General features: G+C 37.5%; 1 protein-coding gene across 1 annotated transcript in view; it reads right to left on the reverse strand.

The window, feature by feature from the left end:
• Positions 1 to 14,436: 14,436 nt before the first annotated feature.
• LOC140160585 (calnexin-like) overlaps positions 14,437 to 22,490 on the reverse strand; it is a 31,846-nt gene continuing 23,792 nt past the window's right edge. The window contains 5 exon segments of the mRNA XM_072183826.1: positions 14,437 to 19,739; positions 20,491 to 20,546; positions 21,599 to 21,640; positions 21,642 to 21,812; positions 22,256 to 22,372. Coding sequence (XP_072039927.1) covers positions 19,700 to 19,739; positions 20,491 to 20,546; positions 21,599 to 21,640; positions 21,642 to 21,812; positions 22,256 to 22,372 — 426 coding nt within the window. The 3' untranslated portion in view covers positions 14,437 to 19,699.

Below are 22,490 nucleotides of genomic sequence, written 5' to 3' on the forward strand. Positions count from 1 at the left end.
AATTTTTTTTTTATTGTTTTAGCAAATTGTGTGCAATTTTGTCCATACTACTATAAATAGTTGGGCAAATTTACCATAATTTTAAACGGAAATAATCAAAAATATGTTGGTCTCCTCATTTTTATTTTTAATCCCAGCTGCATACCCCTACCCAAATCAAAATCAAGAACTTTCCCCATCCCTTTTGTAAATACTTACTCAGGCGACTATTAGTATTTTAATTTAATTTATTCATTTTTCTTTATTCTTGTGAAGTTTATCAAGTCTTGGGATATCTTTTATAGAACCTATACATTTTCTCTTGGTTGAGTGTAATCTTTACTTGTCTGAGCTGAGTATTTGAATGGAAACACTACTAGGTCGTGCTCCCCATCCACAATATTTTTTTTTAACATTTGCATCGCATACATATTACACATAATGGCATTATTATTTCCTCTTACCTAACAAAAAGAAACAAAATATATAAAATTCTACTGAGGATCGACCGGGGTTCGGAATCAACAACCTATGGATCCGTTGTCCAGATGCAATACGACGTCACTCATAACAGAGTCATCCTCATTTAAGGTTAGCGAAAGGTTTTTCATGCGCTTGATTTCAGAGGGCGTAAGTTCATAACAGAAACAGCCATGCAGAAAATGAACAAGCGCATCGGGAGGTAGTTAGCCTACTTTAATAATTATAATAGAATATCGATCCACGGTCAAGACATGAAACTTGGCTCAGCTCGTGCCCGGGAGCTTGTGATGCGGGGGGGGGGGGGGGGCAAGTCTTTTTTCGGCAATTTTCATGAGGATTTTATAAATTTTAAAATCGATTGGGGGCACTTCCTCTGGCCCCTATGCCCGCCCCATGGAGATAAGCCACCGTCTAGAAAATGTGTTGATATTAAATTTATAGAGCCTTGATATCTTTGATAAAATAAATAAATAACATCAACAACAACATCACAATGCAATTATTTGTAAATCGAATTTGGGAATATTCAACACGATAGACTTAGCAGGCCTACAAATTTCTGAATTATATAAAGTGAAAAACAATCAATCACTGTAGTCAGCGAATCAATCAAATATACAAAAACTATAAAGGAAAGGAGCAAGAAAGAATAAAGAAATAGTGAATAAAAAAAAGAAAAAAAGAAAGAGAAAGAAAAAGAAAAAGAAATGAAAAAAGAAAAGGAGAAAGAAAAGAGGGAACAACAGAAGTAAAAATGAGAAAAGAGGAAAAAAAAAGCGAAATTTCAGCCACACGGGGACTCGAACCCACAAAATTTAATCATAATAGATTCAAAGTCCAACGCTCTATCTGCTCGGCCACACATCAGCTTACGCAATTGATTGTCCTCGAAGGGGATATATAATTATAATTTGACGCAATGATGTGATTACAATTGCGTCCGCATAATGGCTCTTAGAATAAACACGCATGTCGGCGCTGAAATTTTGGACGAACCCGATGGAGAAAAACCTTGTTTTTTGCAAAACTAGCTTCAATTTGGAGTGAAAATGAAATGGAATGGCAATTGGCAGAATGTTCAGAAATAATGTAGGTATTCAGATGTCTAAATTAACGTCCCGTAATCAAGATATCGATAATTTCACAAACCAGCTTTTTCTCAAGCAAATTTTCCAAAATTTGCCCCCATGAACGGGCTTTTAAAATTTAATCGGTACTGTATTTGGTTCTTCCCCATGGCAACATTATTTCTTTGATTGATTTGTAGTACAATACGAAAAAGAGAAAACAATCACTCGGCGTGGATTTATACGGGGCGCACATTTGAAAAAAACGTCATGGAACATGTTTTGTATCTTGTGAACATGGTGCGTAAAAATGCTTTAAACGAAGGATTTTCAAATTTATTCTAAAAAATTGTATATAACACACACAAAAATGTTAAGCTACGTCCAATGCACCAACATTTCACTCGCTGCGATATTTGGTTACTGAGAAAACTCTGTTTTAGAGAACAACTTTATACGTCTTTTATACGTTTTTTATACGTTTCTTCGTGTAACCTTAAGTAAAATTCTGTCCTCCAGGTACCACGGGAAAATTTGCATGATAATACAATAAAACGTGTGATAGGTATAAATGGTTGTGGAATCGATCTAGAGACCTGTCCCTCTGTCATTTTAAGTTATCTTAGAACTGTCCCCCAGCATGGCTGCCATTTCAATTGTTATACTGTACCGTTCCGGTGCATACACTCTATCCCGCACTCTACAGGCCTGCCACTGTGTTACGAGTCATTCTGCCAGAAAGGTGTCTGTTTATCATACTTATTGATTAGGCCTACAGATTTTAAAGCGCATACACACGATATACTATTACTACTGTCTGTTCACTTAGCTTAGATTCTTATATTTTTAAGATATTTGAAAAAATAAAAAATAGTGGTCAAAGTCATCAAAGAAAAGTGTTAGCACAGCCTTGCGTGTACATAAGCATGCAGACAAGCTAAACTGAACAACAAAATAAAAATAGGTCAAGTTCAATGGCCAGATATGACCAATTCCAAAACCCACAGCAGTGTCAGGTAAACAATACAAAAGTAGAATGGAACAGTGGAATAAGTGAAGAAAATCACTGTGTGTGCACATAAGCAGACAAACCAATCAGAATTGACTAATATGCGACTGTTGCAATTTTTGCTATCTTCAGTAGATAGCAGATGCCTGTCACAACGCTAGTGCTGCAGATGCTGAAGGTTAAACGATTTTCCACAAAATGTCAAGAGTCCCAAAGATCATGGAAAATTAGTTTTTCGAGTTTCCAAGATTTGTCTTGGATCTTCAGAGCCATACCACGCTATAAAATAAATAAATTGCTTGAGAGCTCTTGGACGAAAATGTGTGCTCAGGGTGGAAAGTGTGCGCATGATGGTTTCCATATGTGAGGTCTGGTGATCTTGCAGACCACTCCAAAGCCAAACCTCATAATGTGTACCGAGTGAAAACCGGGAACATTTCTTTAAAAGAGCATATCTTCAATTCTGATGAAGTCCCACGGATGTGGTGATGAAATATTAAAAGTAAGTCACTATTTTGTTGAGAGAACTGTTTAAAATATTCATTCTAACAAGCATATCTTCATATTTTTTTTATTTATTAAAGCTAACGATTAAAGGTTTCTTTACATACCAAAATATAATTATTTGATCAACTTTTCAGAAATAGGAGGAAAAAGAGGGTGCAATGAGGGTTCTGTTTATTTTGGGACACCCTGTACCATTATAGATCTTTCAAGTTCCAATCAGAATGATGTCAAAATACAACTACTTTGGGGAGGGGGTCCAGGTCCGTTATCAGTGGAAGCACGCTGGTATTTGGTTTGTACATGTTGTATTTAATATATTAGAAGCGGCCACTTTTTATTGCGCTCAGCAAACATTGTTTTCTTTATTTTTTGGCCCTAGATATCGCTGATGCGCAAAAATAGCATTGACACGCACAACACGCATCGTTCTCTGCGATGTCTCGCAACGCAACGCCGAACACGACGCGGCGTACGCACGCCTTGAAAACAGGCGCAATAGTCAAGTCGAATCGGCTGACGACGGTAAAACCTTAAACTGACATGCAGCCTGATGCAGGGGCATAATTTTTCCAAACTGCTACATATATTGATCAATATGCATGAAGGTCACTTTGATGCTTGATAATAACATTTTTCAAAAAACAACTCAAACAAGTTCTTTATGTATAAGTATCACCCATTATAAGAGGTCTTATTAAAAAATCAAACAAGACTCGCCTTAACCGCTTCCTGCATGTAGCCAAGTCGCACATCAAATACAAAGATCTGAAAAATGATAATTCTAAAATGGCTCTCACATCTTCTTTTTCCATTTTTCAGGCAAGGCATGAGAAAGTGTGAAATGTCAATATCCTCAGATAGCCCATGTGCTGGTTAACCTCTTTTTAACTACATTTTTGTATATTGTAGGTGTTTTAATATTTGAGGGCGAGTTAGCGCAGCGGTAATTCCCTTGCTTTGCACCACTGAGGTCCCGGGTTCAAGCCCGGCGCGGCCCAAGGACTCATGTGCACTCGGTTTATCTGGATTCCATGCTCGCTTCTCGCAGGTTTTCTCCGGGATCTCTGGTTTCCTAGCTCCTGTATCGCAAAAATCGGTGATTAGTTGTTTGGTTATCAAAAACTTCCTTCACCCAATGGAATTTGGGGAGCTGCACAGATAATTGGTGGATGTTACAATCTAAATGCGGATCTAGGTGTGCGCCATTCGGCAGCAACCTAGTTGACGCGATCTGATTGTGATGATTCACCATTGCAGCGAAATTACAGCGCTTTGAGTCCTCTAAGATCTGGAGAAAGGCGCTTTATAAATCCAAAATGTATTTATTTATTTATTTATTGGTGTGTGTGTATGTGTGTGTATTTCGTTCTCGCCATGTCTGGTTGTCAGTAAAGGCTGAATGTTTGTTGATGATTTCTTTATTTCTTTGAATTATTTTATTTGAATTGTTTGAATAAATTGCGTAAATATATTTTCAAGACAGACATGACAAAGAGTGTAGAAGAGCAACATGGACTTCGCCATTCAGCCAATACACATGATACAAGAACTGAACTAACTTCATCATACATAGTATGTGGAAGGACTATCATGGTGCTACCAATAAGGTTACAAAGAAGTAAGGGGGAATGAAAGGCCCTAACAAGTGGAATGAGCAATGGTCTCGTCACCCAGTATTCAAGAAGGGGGAAACTAGCTATTAACTATGAGCACTGAGTGAAGGGGCGGACTGGTGGTTTTAGGCGGCCGTGGCAAATTTATTAAGACCGGCCCTATTACTCAAATAGAGTGAGCGTAGCGACTAGCGCATGGGGTCCAGGGACCCGCGTAAGGGCCCCTGGTAGGGTCCAGGGCAAAGCCCTGGTGGGGGTCCAGGGGCGAAGCCCCGGACAACTAAGGGTTTTAGCTATTCTAGGGGTCAGAAAGCCCGGATTTGACAACGATTTCTGAAGCCAAATTCCATTTGTACAGACTTGAAATATTCTTTATCCATCGTCACTCACTTGCAATAATCAAGATCAAACCAACAGTTGCATGTTTTTTGTTTTGACTCATTTGCACACATATAGAATTACATCTTTGCAGAACTGTGTTATCATATTGTGAGTATATTCAATCATTAAAAGACAAATGCTAAAAATTGATTAGGCCTACTGGGTAAAGGTTAATAGGAACTTTTTTAAAACTATTGCGATTTGGTAGTTCACAGCATCTAGCAAATGGTAGTGAGCTTTGGCAAAAATTGCATTGATCATTTCATAGCGAGCGTGATAAAACTCCACAGTGGCGTAGATTTGTTTTTGACATTTTGGCGACATTATAAGTTTATTGTACAAATGCGCGCAAAGCGCACAGACATTTTTGGGATATTGAAGCTAAACTGGTGATGATGTAGTGGAATAAATTCAGCGAAGTGCTAAAAAATTGACACTTTTTAGGCTAAAATGGCCAAATATGAGATTGATTTGGTCAGAAACTCACATAGGCCTACAGGTGTCATCATGGGGAGGGGCTTGTATGGACCATCCCCTTTTAAAATATTGGGGGAATTTATCCCCATCCCCGGGATCTCGCCTATGAGTTGAAACATCAAAAGGGAAAGAAATTGATTTGAGTATTGAACTGAGTAATGTGGCTGTAAGTATTATGTAATGTAATCCCTGTATTACAAGGAGCAACTCAGCCCAGAGGTTTTCGAATGATGGTCTAGTTGTGCTAGTTTTAACAGCTGATGGTGTTCCAAAGGGCCAAAGGCCGGGAGGGGGGCACTCACTCTTCTCTAAAAATGAGTGAAGCGATGTGCAGTGCGGCCACAACCCACATTAACCCCAATTTTTAAACTCCCTCTCACTCAATGACCACTTTTTTATTTTTTATTTCACTGAATTACTGAACTCCTCACCCAATGACCCCTATTTTTTCTTTTCCTGTCACAAAAAGACCTCCCTTTGTAAAGAATTTTTGACAAATTTCTGGTAGTCTTTCACCGTTGTTTCTCAAAAAAAAAATCCCATTTTGATGACTTTTGAAAAACAATTATCAAAAGTTTGTCAACTTTGATATTTTGACCCAAGTTTTGTCCCAGTCTCACTGAAAGAACCCCCTTTTGAGGCCTCCTTACTGAATGACCCCCTTGGTTATATGGCGTCGAAGCTCTCACCAAAAGACCCCTATAGCATGTATAGTTTCAAACTGGTGTCCCATGTCCGCACATTCGAAAGCCGAGTGCCTGTAGGCCTATCAGCCCCTATTTCTACAGGCCTTAGGCCCTATCACTATGCAGACAAATAGCGGGCACACTGTGTATAGGCCCTTATAATTATTACTCATCCCCTCTATGATCCCCCTCCTTTCTTCTCTTTTCCTTTCTTTCTTCTATATCTGCCTAATACCAAATGCCCATACCGGCCCTAGCCTCATTCCGCAGCCGCAATGAAATACCAATATTCCATTGACAGCCAGCCCAATATTTTGCTGTTGGCTTTAAATTTAAAAATTTTACTGTATCGCATCTAGAGTATTGGCCTTCTGTTGTGTTTACTTTCTAGAGATTTGATTCAAAAGGCTATTTGTAGGTGATGCCGCGACGGTGTACTAGTGGACGGCCTATAATAGCTTAGTGTTAGGGCCTATACCTTAAGCCCTAGGGCCTATGTCTTAGGCCTTACGCCTTTGGCTCTCGGACCTATGCCTCAGGCCATAGGGGCTATGTCTTAAGCATGTTAAGATACTCCTTTCCCCATTCTCTCCCCTTTTCTTCTATTTTCCCTTTCTTTCTCCTCTTTTTCCTTTTCTCTTTTTTCTCCCCTTCTCCTTTCTTTTCCTTTTTCTTTCTTTTTCTTCTTTTTTGAGCAACCGCCCTGAGCGCCCAGAACCAAGCGGCCCATGTGGCGATCGCCACAACGCCACAGTGGCCAGTCCGCCCCACTCACCCTGTCCATCCCAGAGTGATGGAGAGTATCCTGCAAGATGGTTCTGATTCAGAAACCAGTAAACCATAACCAGTAAACCATAATAAACGGCGACAACCTCAGAGAGGAACAATGTGGATTCCGAAGTTCCAGAGACACTACTGATAGTGTTGTTTCTCATGTGGAAGATTATAGAATTTAGCAAGTGAAAGATGAATTCCAATTCACTGGAACTTTCTTTCTATTGACTTCCCAGCACATGTGTCAAGATGAGACGGTGAAGATTTTTTATTCACTTATATTATAAAAAATTTCAGCTTGAAAATAAAACATCCCATTTTGTTGTTGTGATTTACCTTCAACATGTTTAAAAATATGTTCTATGGATGAGATTGTCGGATTCCTGGCCTACTAAAATTGGCCATGATGTAATGCATCTTTAAATGGATCTGGCTTGTGATTGGTCGCACAGATTTCGTTATGGTTTAAATACTCCGGGCACCTGCCATTACCATTAATAGCTACATGGCGGGCTACATGGTACACAACTCATGCGGCCTTTGTGTTGGTGGGAACATGAGCGCGTCTTGTACCATGCTTGTATTTCCAGGCTGTGCGTGCGGTTAAATTGGATCGATAAACAAGTATGATTGACAGTGTTTGTGTTAGGGATCAAAGTTCCGTTTAAAATGCAATGTCCATAGTCGATTTTTAACTGGGACTGCGATTAATAAACGGGTAGATTCTAAAATCAGAATTGTTCAGTATTGAAGTGCTTATATAATGACATTATGATGTATCATTCAATAATATAAGCCTACGTATACTTTACTTTTACTGACACTAATATATTTATATAAACTTTTTCATAACAATTTTATACTAGTATTATACCAGGCCTCAAAATAAGAAAAATCCAAGGGTCCTCTGGACCCTTGCTTTTGAAATTTCAAGGGTCCTCACCAATTATCAAGGGTCCGATGCCGGACATATGCCTATGAAATTTCAAGAGAGAGAATTAGCTACGGCGATCACAGTATGTGTAGATTGTAGAAAATTGAAGACCAGGGTTTAAAACTTGATGGAAAACTAAAATCAAAGTGTACTCAGGGAGCTGGACCTATTATGTGAATCAGATTTTCCAGTGGAACAACAAAACTAGGATTTTCTGCTCTTTGCTTGGTTCAATTTTTATGGTCACGCGGACTCAGAGCGTAGGAAATTTGCGGGTCCGAGCCAACTTCCACGGGTATTTGACGCAAGGACGCGCCTTATTTCGAGCGCTGCTAGTATTTTGATGTAATAAATATCAGTATAATTTCGAGTTCAACTGAATGCTTTCATCATGATTAATAACATGTTTTATTTATCAAAAATTGACTATGGCATAGTCTAGGATTAGGCCTACATGATAGAATTGTCCCGAGATGACTTACGCTACACATTTCTATTTTTGCTGCATTATAGGCCTATACTGCCCCATACTATATAGTATGAGATAATGTCTACATTAGCAATTTTGATGTCAATGTGGATATCTGTCTAGTTGGGCATGTGCTCACGTCATGTTAAAGTCATAATGTACGATCTTACAATATGAATTTGGTTAATTTTTTTCAAACCTGATTTTTTGGCATATTTGTAATGTTTCACATGTCACAACTTGCACCTAAATGGAATCAGCCAAATTTGTTGTGTTTGTAGGTAAACAGAGCTCGTCATAAAGTCATAATTCAAGAATTATGACTTTATGTCCTCCTATAGAACTGCGTGTTAAACAGCCAAAATAACAAGCAGTATTTCTTTCACTTTACCTCGTTATTTCAGCTCAAAATGGACAGAAACCATTCCCGATAATTATTACTATTATTATTTCAGCATTTTGAGTATATAAATTATAATGACAAATTAAAAATTTGAAAGAAATCGTCCTGTACATTAAGCCTTTAAATTTGGTTGGAATTCCAAATCTTACATACCTTTTCATGCACAATTGTATGAAGAGGGTTGATTAGGAAATGGCTCATATTTTGATTGAGAAAGTCATAAAATATATTAAAATTACGTATGATTTTTGAACACACTGTATCCACAGATCCTGATTTCCACAAATATAACTCATTATTACAAGTTTGATTTTTTGAAGCCTACAATGTTCTTAGCACATTTTTTGGTTTTAACACAAGAAGTTTTGATGGTGGTAAATAAGAGAAGAACAAAATTGTGTACTATATGATATTCGCAAGAAAAGTTTCTTGGGAATTCCCTCCTGAAAAAAAATGCCTCATTCTCGAATTCTAGAGAATCCACTTTTGAATGTCTACTCCTTAAAAAAAGAAACAGGGGTCTTTTTCTTGTGAATTCGGGTGTCTTCTTTTAGTTCTTTAGGGTTTTAAGAATAATTACGGGGGGGGGGGGGGGTGGTAATTCCCATTCCTAAAAAAGGGGACATTTTTCTTGGGAATTCCCATGTCTTCTTTAGGGTTTTGAAAATAATAAAACAATGGCCGATGTAGTGAAATTTCCACTCCTAAAAAGGTGTCCTTTTCTTGGGAATTCCCATGTCTTCTTTAGGGTTTCAAGAATAATGAAAACCCCTTTTGAAGGAAAATTTGAACTCCTAAAAAGGGAAAAATGGGACTAAAGAAGACATGTAAATTTTTACCATAAATGTTTGGGAATTCCCAAACCAAAATTTTCTCCAAAACAAATGGGAATTCCCATTTTGAAAAAAAAATGCTTAAAAAATGGGAATTCCCAGTGTCCCTAAAGAAGACATGCAAATTTTTGCCAAAAATTTTGGGAATTCCCAAGCCTAAAAAGTCGTTTTTTTCTTGGGAATTCCCATGTCTTCTTTAGGGTTGTGAGAATAATGGCCATTTTTTTTGGGAATTCCCAGAGCAAAAATTGGTGAAAATTTTTGGGAATCCCATGTCTTCTTTAGGGGGTGTGCCTTTAATTTCTGGAATAGCCCAATATGGTTGTCCCCAGTGATTTTTGGACAAGAGGACAAGAGGATAAGTACTTATTTCGAACACTGGATGCAAGTACAGAGGAATCCAAAATCCTGAAAACAAAATTTAAATCAGGATCTCTCACTCTCTAAAGAATATAGCCTGTAATAAGAACCATTTTTTTCCTGAAATCAGGAAATTTCCTGAAAATTTTTAATCCCTGCACAAATTATTTCCGATCCCCATATACTAATACCACAACCAAAACCTGCAAATTTTACATAGATATAGGCCTACTTGAAATATGTTGAGTCAAAATAACCTACAGTTAAGACTCAATGTTGCCAATTATATCAGAATATGCATAGGTATTACTATCAACTGAAGCGCAAGTTTCACTTTTTCATACTTTACAAGAATCAGTATCTTGTTCGCCATCTTCAAGGTTAATTTGTTGGGTGTATCACATGGTGATGGATGGCGATTGCAAATGTATCCATTTAGCATAGATTAAATGTAATTGCTTAAACATTTGAGGATGTTCCTGCAATCTTATTGGATCTTACCCGTGTGATATGACACAATATCACACGGGTCAGCGCGTGTGCATCAATGCACCAATCAATGCACCAATCGGAGGCGCATAGCAACAACGGGACTGATCGATTTTAAGACCTGGGTATAATTCCTTGCAAAATGTAGGATTTAATTTGATTAAAATTTGTAATACTTATGATATTTTTATTTGAATTGAAGTGATTAAGAATGAGAATAAAGGTATTGTTTTTAGCCGCTGTCGTGCCTCTATCGTCTCATAACACGGGCGGCATCATTATTTTTGGCGTAAAACAACTCGGCTTCGCCTCGTTGTTTTACTTAAAATAATGATGTCGCCCGTGTTATATGAGACGATAGATGCATCCAGGGGCTAAAAACAATTCTCTAAATATTGCCAAAATTGTCTAAAAAATTATTTTTTGTGAAATCTCATAATCCATCACAATGGATTTTATCTGTTTGTGCACATCCGTCACTATGTAATGAACTCCATGAATTGAACACCATAGAATATCTCGCTATTTTGCGGTGTATTGAGCATGTGTGAACTTACCATACTTTTATACAGGAATCTTTGCAAATATCCATTTGCTATTATACACAGGATTTGGGATCAACAAAGACTGAATAAATATTTCTTTTTCTACACGTACCTACAGAATTTATTATTTTCAACTGATGGTTCAGTGGCGGCACCGGCAATTTTTTGCTGGGGGAAATGGGGGGGGGGGGTGCAAAAATCAGCAAACTTTTCCTAAATATGGCCAAGATAGGGTGACTATCGCCCAAAATACTGAAATTTTCACTCAAAATACTGCAATGTTCACCCAAAATGGTGGATGGTGGGGTTTCTTTTATTTTCTATCTTGACCTGGGGGGGGCAAAGAAATTGGGGATTGCCCCTCCCTTCCTTGTGCTGCCACTGTACATTGTATGCTAATAAGAAAATCATACTCTATTTGAAGCAAGTCACTTATGATCTGATATAGATAGTGTAGTGAAACACTCAAAAATTTACAACACACTTTTCATTATTTTTTTCCTATTTAGGCCAAAAAAAAAAAAAGGTTTGTCTCACCGACCCGCGCGAATAAGTATGTGAAAGCGATACAGCGCGTTTGTCTACCCGGGCTGACCGCCTTTTTAAAGGTTTTTTTTTTTTTCCCCGATTTTTCCGGTTCCCGATAGTTCGACCAACGTAGTAAAAATGAATTCCTCAATGTCAGAAAACCATCGAAAATGTCAGGCAGCGCGTATGCCATTAGTGTTGCAGATAGCCCGTAACCCACACCGTAGCCTCAGTCTCGCTAGTTTCACGCCATCCTTGCAACGGCACGGAGCGTAAAGCCGACGAAGCAAAGTGAATGCAATATAAAAGGACTTAGCCTACGGAGAACTCTGCGATCGAGTGAAGCCATGTTGTTTTCATAAATTTTTGTATTTTTTGTAGCTGTTTTTTAACGAATTTTTTACCATTTATTTCAACATGATTGGTCGTATTCATATAGTTAAAACAGGGGGGACTGTGCTGAAGAATTGGGTACTGCATCGGTGCGCCGATTCGGTTACTCTGAATGCCCTAAAAATGAGTTGGTGTCGGGCTAAGCTGTAACCCTTATTTTCCGCAAGAATACTTGATACTTTACTTGATTACAGAATATTAACATTGTAAATTTGTTGCTTCTCTTTCATTGTAAGACCACTTGTAGTTTTCCAATACCTGTCTTGTGATTTTCATTTGTCTCAGGCTAAAAAAAAAAAAAAAAAAAAAAAACGCATTAGCATAGCTTCTAAACCAAAAAAAAAAAAAAAAAAAAAAAAGCATAGCACTTAGCTTTTTTGGCAAATGTTAAATGAGACAAACCTTTTTTTTTTTTTTTTTTTGGCCTTATAACTTCCCACATGTAAATTATTGTACAATATTTTTACAGAACATGTATACATAGCCAAAATCCTTGAGCACTGCTCGGTGACATCTGGTATGTAAGCATCCGAGGAATTATCACTCAACAATGCCCAAGGAACGGTTGATTTAAAACATATGGTACATCTACAGCACAACTGTATTCTTGCATGCCCTGGACCAGGGCCGGATTTACCATAGGGCCAGATGGGCCCGGGGCCCCCAAAATTGCCCTGTGCAGTGTGCATCTTCCATTTTAGCCAAAAAACACCATGTTTTGGGCCAAAACAGCCTACAAAAATTGCTTCAATTCGGGCTAAAATTGAAATTTTTCGTGTGCTTCGCGCACAAATGTCCTAGTAAAATCTAAAAACTGCGACCACTTGAGTGCACATGCCTTCCTCACAGTGCGTTTGGGGCCTCCAAATTTTGGTCTGGTCCAGCACCCCCAAAAAGGTAAATCCGGCCCTGCCCTGGACATGCACAGCACAAATTTGCAACAAGGGATAATCCGGTGCATCAATGTACTTAAGACAGGTGGAATAATTGCTTTAAAGCACCAAAACAAAGCTATTTGAGCATATTGAATTTGCAATTCAATTTAGATTTAAATTTCACTAAAACATACAAAAGCATTTCCATTTTGCTGTAAACTTGTGCCGACTCAATATTTAGCCGATCTTTTTGAACTTCACAAAGCAATCAAAACATTTTCAGATTTTGTTTGCAACTCTGCCAAATTAATTTCAGTGAGCTAAGCCAACTTAAAGGGATGTTTACTATATAAAGTGTGATTTGCAGCATTTTAATCCTCTGCAGCATTCAGCAATGACAGAATTATGTTACAGTGCAGAATAATACTGCAGATCTTGCCACTTTCAAAATAATGATTTTTCAACATCCGATCACAAAATTCCAAACTGACAGAATGAACAATAAACATGCAAATGGGCCTCCAAACACCCTTGTCAAGCTTGTCTTTTGTTGTTGTTTTATGTATGTGTTTTGTGTATTTTGTTGTTAAATGGATGCACCATTTCTCAAGCTATTGCCTTAGGTGCATCACCTTCATCACTGTTTTGTTGTTAAATGTTATTTTGATGGAAATAAATGATCTATGACCTTGCCTCCTACTATTATACACTTTCTCTCACTTTAATCAAGTTTGCATTTTCACTTTTCTGCTTTTCCATTCTTAAAATTCCACCACATTTTGACCTTTTTATGAAATTTTCATGACTAATTTGTTTATATGCCATGAGTTTTTCAGACTGTTGTTGGAACCTAGTCTGGATTGTGCGCTTTCAGTTTACCATGCGTTTGAATGGTAATTATTTTGCCTACTTTCCACATGTTTGGGGAGCATATTTCTTTAATATTTTGACAAGTTGACATCAAATGTTCTATTCTTTATTGTTTGTCAGTAATGTCTTTTGCCAATGGTACGTCCAAAATTGTAATTTTGTGTTGCATAGCAAAGATCAGATTTTACAAATTCCAATTCAAATTTTGCACCCTTGCACCCAGGGTGCCGAATTCATTTGGACACCAAAATTCATTTGATCCTTAATCTAGTTTCAACAGTCTTTCATTAGCAAGCACAGAAGGTAGGTACCAATCTTATAATACATTGACCAAATTTTACAGAATTTTTTCAAATATCCGACCTGCGCAAATCGTAAGTGTGTATTTTCCATTGACATACAAAATGGCAGCCCTACCACAGGGCTTTTTTTTTTACACACTATATACTCCGAGAGTCGAGACACCATCTATATCCTGAGCACTGAAGTCAGAAACATCCATGTAGAAACTGAACGAGGCCAGCTTGTCAGAGCCATTATAAGCATTACAGGCAAATTAAAAAAAAACAAGTGGGATTGTAAACTGTTTTGATTTCATCACACCTTGGTACGATGCTTATGCAACATTTACTGCAGCATTGTATAAACTCCCAACCTACTTGAAAGGTGTAGGCCTGATTGATGTACACTGAATATATTGATGTACATTAAATATATTCCCACACGAGTAACACACACAAATAATACACAACACATCATTATAAAATTCAACTCATATATCTTCATGAAACTTGTGTATCAACAATAGGAAACCACAAATGGCAGTAAGATTGTAAAATATACAATTTACCAGTCCTTGTATCACAATTTCTCTCCTTAGACTTATAGGCTTTCTAAAAATGATAAGTATCTGTACACATGCCATGCCTTATTTAAGACATTGATTGCAAAGTGTTCATCAAATGTGCCAAACTTCTGCAAGCTTTAAGTCCGATCCTGACTTTTCAAACATCGCATCATTGTGCGATGAAATTAAAATGTACATTTTAATTTAATTGCACGATGTTGCAATGTTTGAAAAGTATGTGGGGTCTGCATCTCCTTTTAAGGTCATTCTACCAACCTTGATTTTCCAGCAGCCAATCAAAAGCGTGCATAGCTGCGATATCGCGGTGCGATGCGAAAAAGTTGAACATTTTCCAACTCCATCGCGGACAGAAATTTCCACCATGCGATGACAATTTACACCGCTGAGCTTACAGTTTTTTATAGCATCGCATCGCGCTGTGATGGGGAGTCAGGATCTGGCTTTTATCAAACTTCTGCAAACTTTAGTTTGTAGCAAATGATGGATAATGCTTACCTATGTTGGATTTTATGATCCTTCCCAAAGGGAAACTTGGCATCATAGACAAAGCTAAATTATGCCAAACTTTTTTTATACCAGCCAAACCTATTATCCGTAATAGGTTTGAAAGGAATTGTTCTTTGCCTTTGAATCCCAGAAACATAAATTTCTTGCTTCTAATTAGCGTAAAAGCTATCTTACTTAGCAAAACTTAGACACAATGGATACTGGCATACTGCTCATTTGTAAGAGAGCCTTTTTTATTATATCAATATTTATTAGGTCACAATTCACACATTAAAATATCTCAGATTTGGTTTACGCCACAGGTGCACTTTAATGGGGAAAAGGATTTCTTATACAATAATAAATACATGTAGTTACCTGTGCCAAATGAAAGCTCTTCCGAAATTGCAATACAATATCACTTCTTATTGACACCTGTGTGTAAGTGCAACATGCTCTGAATTCAAAATAATGCTCAGCTAATTACCCCGTTGAGCACTACCTGCCGATCTAACATTTCCTCTGATTGGTCAATTACATGATATCTTCATTTTTATCACCAATCAGAATGGAGCTTTGCAAATAATTCACCTCAATTTTTTTTATGTGGTGAAATTAGTCTAACAATGTTGTTGATTGGTCCAATTGATAATGAAAACTTCTTTTTGGCCAATCGGCAGGTAGTTCTCATGGGTTTAACCTGATTCACCCAAGACCAGTTTTACATCATTATCGTATCTATTCATGACAATTTTTTTGTTCAGAAAGCAAAGTTCACTCATCATCATACAAAATGTTTCAGTAAAGTTATCATCAATCAGATGATGGCTATAAGAATTGAACCAGTACAAAACAATGAAAACTTTCAAACTGTCCACTTGTCTGGACACATAAAAACAATATAACATATAAGCAAAGTCGCAGACTTTTAAATTTAAGCCAAAGCAAGGCACTAGGTACAAAAAGAAAGTAAGGATGGGAAGCTGTTACAACTATATTTAAAGGAAATCTTAATATAAAACATTACATTATATTCTCCAATACCAAAGAAGTTAGACAAAGAGAGTCCATATTCCACCATATTTGCCTGTTGCTCAAACTAAAACTACTCAACTTATTTGCAATCTGTAATGCAATATGCTGATTACACATGCTATGCAGTAAGCACTACATGCTCAGATCGTTGTAATGTAATGGACAAGCTTAATGACACCAATGAATGTTCAATTTCAGGTCTTCCCCAAAATTGCAGCTAGTACATTATTTCAGTCCCAATGTAACAATCCAATATAGTGGAATTGCCACAGCCTTACACATGGAGCTATATGGAGTCTAGACTCTCTTAGTCCGACATTTTATCGAATTTTTTTTGGTCTAGAAATGCTTGTACTGGCATGTTCATAAGCAATTACATTGTTTGGCCCCAAATCAAAAATTATTTTAACAAAAATTTTCACTCAAATGTGTTACATATGTGACCCAGCAGCACAACTGAGCCCTGAAGTCGCCAATCATCATTTTTGAGATATTCAACCAAAATATTCTGCTTGAAATTAGCTTTAAAATGATGTATACCATGTCTATAGTACTTGACATTTTAAGTAGTGAAAAATAAAACAGTCAATAAATCCTTTGTTTCCTATTGTTTATTGTTAAGTTCAATGGAGCATATCTCAATAGTGGCACTGGCGACATCCTGGCTCAGTTGTGGAGGATGGTCACATATATCTTTATTATATTGCATATTTATTACAAGTTGGCTACCCTGCTTTTCTCTTCAATAGTCAACAAATATGTCAGAATTAACCAAGTCTGAAAAAAGAACGGCAGCTACCTACAAAATGAAAGAGCAACTTTAAAAAGCAATATTGTAATGTTTCCCTAAAAATAAATTTGTAATTCCACAAAATGTTAGTTTTCACTGTCAGATTTGCCACAAATGCAATATCTACAATGTATATGTTGTATTAGGTTCATCTGGATTGTCAATTATAACTGTTTGATGGGAATTCATACAATAAAATCCAATTTTTGGTGACATACCTTGTTACAGTTTCATGCTACAATGTCTTGATTTTGCAGGGTATGTAAGTTCAAAGTACATTTACAATTGTGTGAAATCAGAATTTTGAAAAACAGGGCGTACCCCTAAGCTAATGTTACAATATTGCTTAAAAAATGGTTTCGAAACAACATCGTTGCACTTGTTATTTTGTATTATTGCTGCAAGAGCTACAACCACCCCCTTTGTAAACCTCAAGACTAAACAAAATCTAACTTTGCCAGGTTCCTTTATGGGTCCCCATAATACATTCTGGATTCCCCTAAAAATGTAGCTCAAGCAGGAAAATGGTTGATCAAAAATTACACAGGGATAAAAATTCTTTCTTTGTAATTTTTTTTAGGGGGTGGTCCTAGCTCCTCTAGTATACCCCACCATATATACATGAAAAACACACAAGTTGTTACGCATTTACAATAATCATTAATTTGACCCCCAAACATGAACTTTTTTAAAGAAATGATTACATAATCCTCTCACAAAAGAGCTTGCTCCATGCCAGAGCTTTTCCCTATTGCACAAAAGGAGAGTAAAGATTGGAGTATTTTCTATTATTTTTGAAGAAAAAGAGAAAAGAAAACAATGTTTATTCTAAAATTTGGGCCAGATGAATCAATGGGCAATGGAAGACATGACCTTAATCTCCCATCATAGGGTATGTCGTAGATTTCAAATAAAGTCACCCATCCAGGTAATCCCATTTGAAATTCACACTCCCTGTGAGGAATATTAACATGTGTCTTCCATAGGGGGTGTATGGATAATGGATTTCACCTGGAATAGCCTAATTTCACAGCTACATGCTAAATATTTGCACAACCTTTGTGAAATATATTGTTCTGTTGCAAATTCCTTTACAATAAAACTTATCTACCCTCAGGCCTTGTCTTTTGAAAATTGCTGGTGAGTGACAAATCACTCTCCTCAAAACTTGGCAGGTGAGCTGTAGGCGAGTGATTTTAATCACTTTTATTATTATTACACCAAATGTAGACGAGTGATAAAAAGCTCTCCTCAGCTTCATTTTAGGCGAGTGATCTTCTCACTCGCCTCAAAAGACAAGGCCTGTACCCTGTGAATGGGCTATTCCAGTTAAAATCCATACACCTCTTTATCTCCCACACAGGGAGTGTAGATTTCAAACGGAGTCACCCATTCAGGTAACCCCATTTGAAATTCACACTCCCTGTGTGAAATATTAAGATCATGTCTTCCATAGGGGGTGTGGATTTCAACTGGAATAGCCCTATGTAAGGAGCATCTCTATTCATACTAATACATGTAAAAGGTATAGGCTACCCCACAACCAACTTGAAATTAATTAGTAATTTTAAATATTTCCTAGTTCTTGATAATCTAAAGCTATGAAATAATATTTGGGTAGTACGAGGGGATAACAGTTGCCACACTACTACAAAAACATACACACACAGTATCATTTTTTTTTACAGAGTAAATAAAATAGTATGGCATTACAAAAATCTACACAGACCCTCATTCTGCCCACTACGTGATCCAGGGCTCAAAATACAAGTGTGATCCAGGGCTCAAAATATGTGAGACTAATGGTGACCAAATTTCACAAAATAGCCCCCGTGGACAATATCTGTCAATGGCAAAACCAACACCGGAGGGTTACTTTTTGTACATCTTGTACCAGGTAGCCTTTGCAATAAAAAAAAAAAGTATTTTAAGCCCTGCTGCGATCACTCTAGCCCAAGTTTTAGTTTTAAATTCAATTTTAAGCATTCAAATTCCTACAATTTCATATACAATATTCAACAAGAAACAAATGGTCAAATGTCCTGTAAAAGGTGGTCAACAAACTGACAACAGAGTATACAATGCTGTTTGTGCTATTCCAATTGAAATCCATACACCCTATGGAAGACATGACCTTAATCCTCCACATAGGGAGTGTGAATTTCAAATGGAATCACCCAGTCAGGTAACCCATTTGAATTTCTCACTCCCTGCTTGCAAGATTAAGATAACATCTTCCATAGGGGTTGTATGGATTTCAAATGGAATCACCCAGTCAGGTAACCCATTTGAAATTCACACTCCCTGCTTGCAAGATTAAGATAACATCTTCCATAGGGGTTGTATGGATTTCAAATGGAATCACCCAGTCAGGTAACCCATTTGAAATTCACACTCCCTGCTTGCAAGATTAAGATAACATCTTCCATAGGGGTTGTATGGATTTCAAATGGAATCACCCAGTCAGGTAACCCATTTGAATTTCACTCTCCCTGCTTGCAAGATTAAGGTAACATCTTCCATAGGGGGTGTATGGATTTCAACTGGAATAGCCCATTCTGTGGCAGGTGGATGACCCACTCATATGACGCTATTACCAAAGACAGATTACATATGAAAAGCAACATCAGTATGTCGATGATGTCGGATCAATTATTGCCATTTATAATAGTTATAGCAGTGAATCACAATTGCTGCTGTATAAAATAACGCATGCCTCATTGATATGGCCCAAGGTCCTGAGGCAGAATAGGCAGTCATCATCAATTGAGTGAGTGGATGAAGGAGGTCTTGTCCAGTGGTGATGAAGATTATGAGTTGACTACAACTAACACATAGGCATTGGTTACTCCTTGCGGGACTTGCGTTGTCTTGGAGATTTCCTACTGCAAGTGGGAAAAGAACGGACAAATATACAATGTTATTGATTTGATTTTAAAGCAGCATAATCACATTGAAACTACATTAATTTATTTTATTTTGTCCTAGAAGCAAAAATTAGGAATCAGGAAAAAAGGAGCCAACTTGAACAGGGACACTGGACTTAGATCCAGTTTGGGACAACCTCCTCATACCCAAGACCACCAGGGGGACGAGGACGAGACCTTTGACGTCATCATCTTCGTGTGTGACGTCATCCTAGGTTATCAAGCCATAAATCATCAGAGCCATAACATCCGGCTGAGGACGCAGTTGGTACTGTGAAAGCGCTCCCGGTAAGCGATCAAATTTTAAGTAGTGTGAAGTCAAAAATTCTTCTAATTTACATTTATCCATACCAAACCACTTGAATTAAAGGGGAGGGAGAGAAAATATAGCCATACACTTGTGTTATATTTAAACTGCTTTGCTTTCGGGTGATTTACATGGAATATAGTTAGCATACAAACCAGAAAACACAGGGTTTATTTCAATCAATATCAATGGCTACACAAATAATCAAATAACAGTAAGCTCTCCCCATTCCTTGTCAGAAAGGCATGATATGGAACAGCCAAATCCCAGTAAAAACAACCAATGAGATGAAGTGATCTATCACAAGTGACATCATGTGGTTCTTCCATGATGATTGAAACTGTAAAATAACAGCACAGGGGATTGCATCATGTGGATTTCCATTACATTTCGTTTCCTTACCTGGGTGAATCACCTGATGCTGCTGATTTCTCTTCTTCTGCTGCAGGCTCCTCAGCCTAAACAATGAAAGAATACAAAAGTTCATTAGTTCACCTCTCTCAGTGCACATATTCTCCCAAATGTGGTATCTAATGCCCCAGACAACAACTGTATATCAGTTTGGGGGCACTCATAATTCGCGGACGTCTCTGATATCAAATACTCTTGAAGCGTGTTCTGGGACCATTTGTCAGAATTTGCACAGATAGATATAATTTTTGCACAGGTAGATATTTGCTAAACATAGGAAAGCTTATTTTAATACACTCAGCTTCGTTCCGATGTGCTGCATCGAGTGCCCAGCTGTCAACAAAGCTCGATGTATGTGATATCACAGACCCCTGTATGTGAAATCACTGACCCGTCTTTGAAATCAGAGACGTCCTTGAATTACGAGTGCCCCCGAACTGATATCAATCTCGGCGTACCATGGTTTCTGCATGTTAAGCCAAGTTCGAACAAGCACCCCCTAAAGTTCATCACTCTGAAGTCATTACTAGCACATGATAGGTATGAGAAACTTGGGTAATGGGTAGCCTTTAAAAGGCTTTATAAGAAACTGATTTCTGCCGATTCATATCACATATTTTGTTCATATGATCCTCTATAAATGTATTGAAACATATTTTGCTTACTACAGGTACAGCTGGTGTAGAAAGTGTGTGTAAACAAGACTCAACTGCTAGTCTCTTGTCGCAGTTATTACTGTGAATAGTGGAAAATACAGCATCTCATGGCAGTGGAATTACAGACTGCAATATTGTGCAATCAGCTTCTGTCTGACAGATACAGAGTGCGATTTGACAGATAGGCTTATGTAATCACCATTCTACAAATAAATTTTGCATGGTGTGACATACCATGCAGACGTGTTTTGCTATCCTCGCATGCTCTTCTGAATTGGTGCATGCTCTTCTGAATTTATGTAAGTTAAAGTGGAAAATTAATTGATTCTCAAATTTACAAGAAAACAGGTAATTTTCACCTAATACAAGTTATAACAAAGTATAACTCAGTGAAATTATATTGCACAAATTTAAAATTGATCAAGAGCTCCTCCCATCCTCACCTTCTCTGAAGATTGTTCTAGATCTGCTTTGGTTTTCTTTTTTTCGCTGTCTTACACTTGTGTCCTCCTCTCCCTCTGGCTCTGCTTCTGCCTCTCCTTCTTCATTGCCACCTTCTTCTTCTTCTCCTTCCTCTTCCTCGCCTTCCTCTTTCGCATCCTCATCATCCGGACTTGTGGCGTCCGATTTTTTTGGATGCTCAGCGTCGGAAGAACCCTACAGGAACAAGACATATAGAATTAAATTTGAACTTTGAGCTAGTTCATTTGACAAACCACATTTTGAATTACATGGGACATAATTAATAGGGCCTCCAAAAGTATACATTGTGGGTGAAATTAACTATTGACTACATTATGCATAATCAAGTATTGCATTAGAGTGGATTAAACACCTTTCAAACATAACATGCAAATTAGCAAATCATGCAAATAACTTGACATTAACATCAGAACTCATCAACTATCACCCTTCTATCTTTAACATATTACTGACCGTTGTATTAAGGTGATAGAGTGGGTTACTGAATATTCTTTAGTCCATATCAATACCCATACATATAAGCACGGGAGAAATGTGATATGACGGACGTAGCAGTAACTTTATTGATATTGATAATTGATAAATACATAAATAAATTAAAAAATATAGAATCTTACCTTAGGGAAACAGAATCTAAAGCAAAGGAAGATTGGTATAAGAATAACTAATGCATAGATGGCCCATAGCCAGGGGCGCTCTTCTGTGGCACCTAATAGACTACCTACTACACTGTCCTGAAAAAACAAACAGATTATGATGGATTAGGCACCAGAAACAAATGTGTTCGATCTTTGGATCGACCGTCGATGCTGCTTCGATGCTTGTTATCAATGAACTAACCACTAATTAATC

This window comes from Amphiura filiformis, chromosome 9, assembly GCF_039555335.1.
Source record: "Amphiura filiformis chromosome 9, Afil_fr2py, whole genome shotgun sequence".
Classification (NCBI taxonomy): Eukaryota; Metazoa; Echinodermata; class Ophiuroidea; order Amphilepidida; family Amphiuridae; genus Amphiura; species Amphiura filiformis.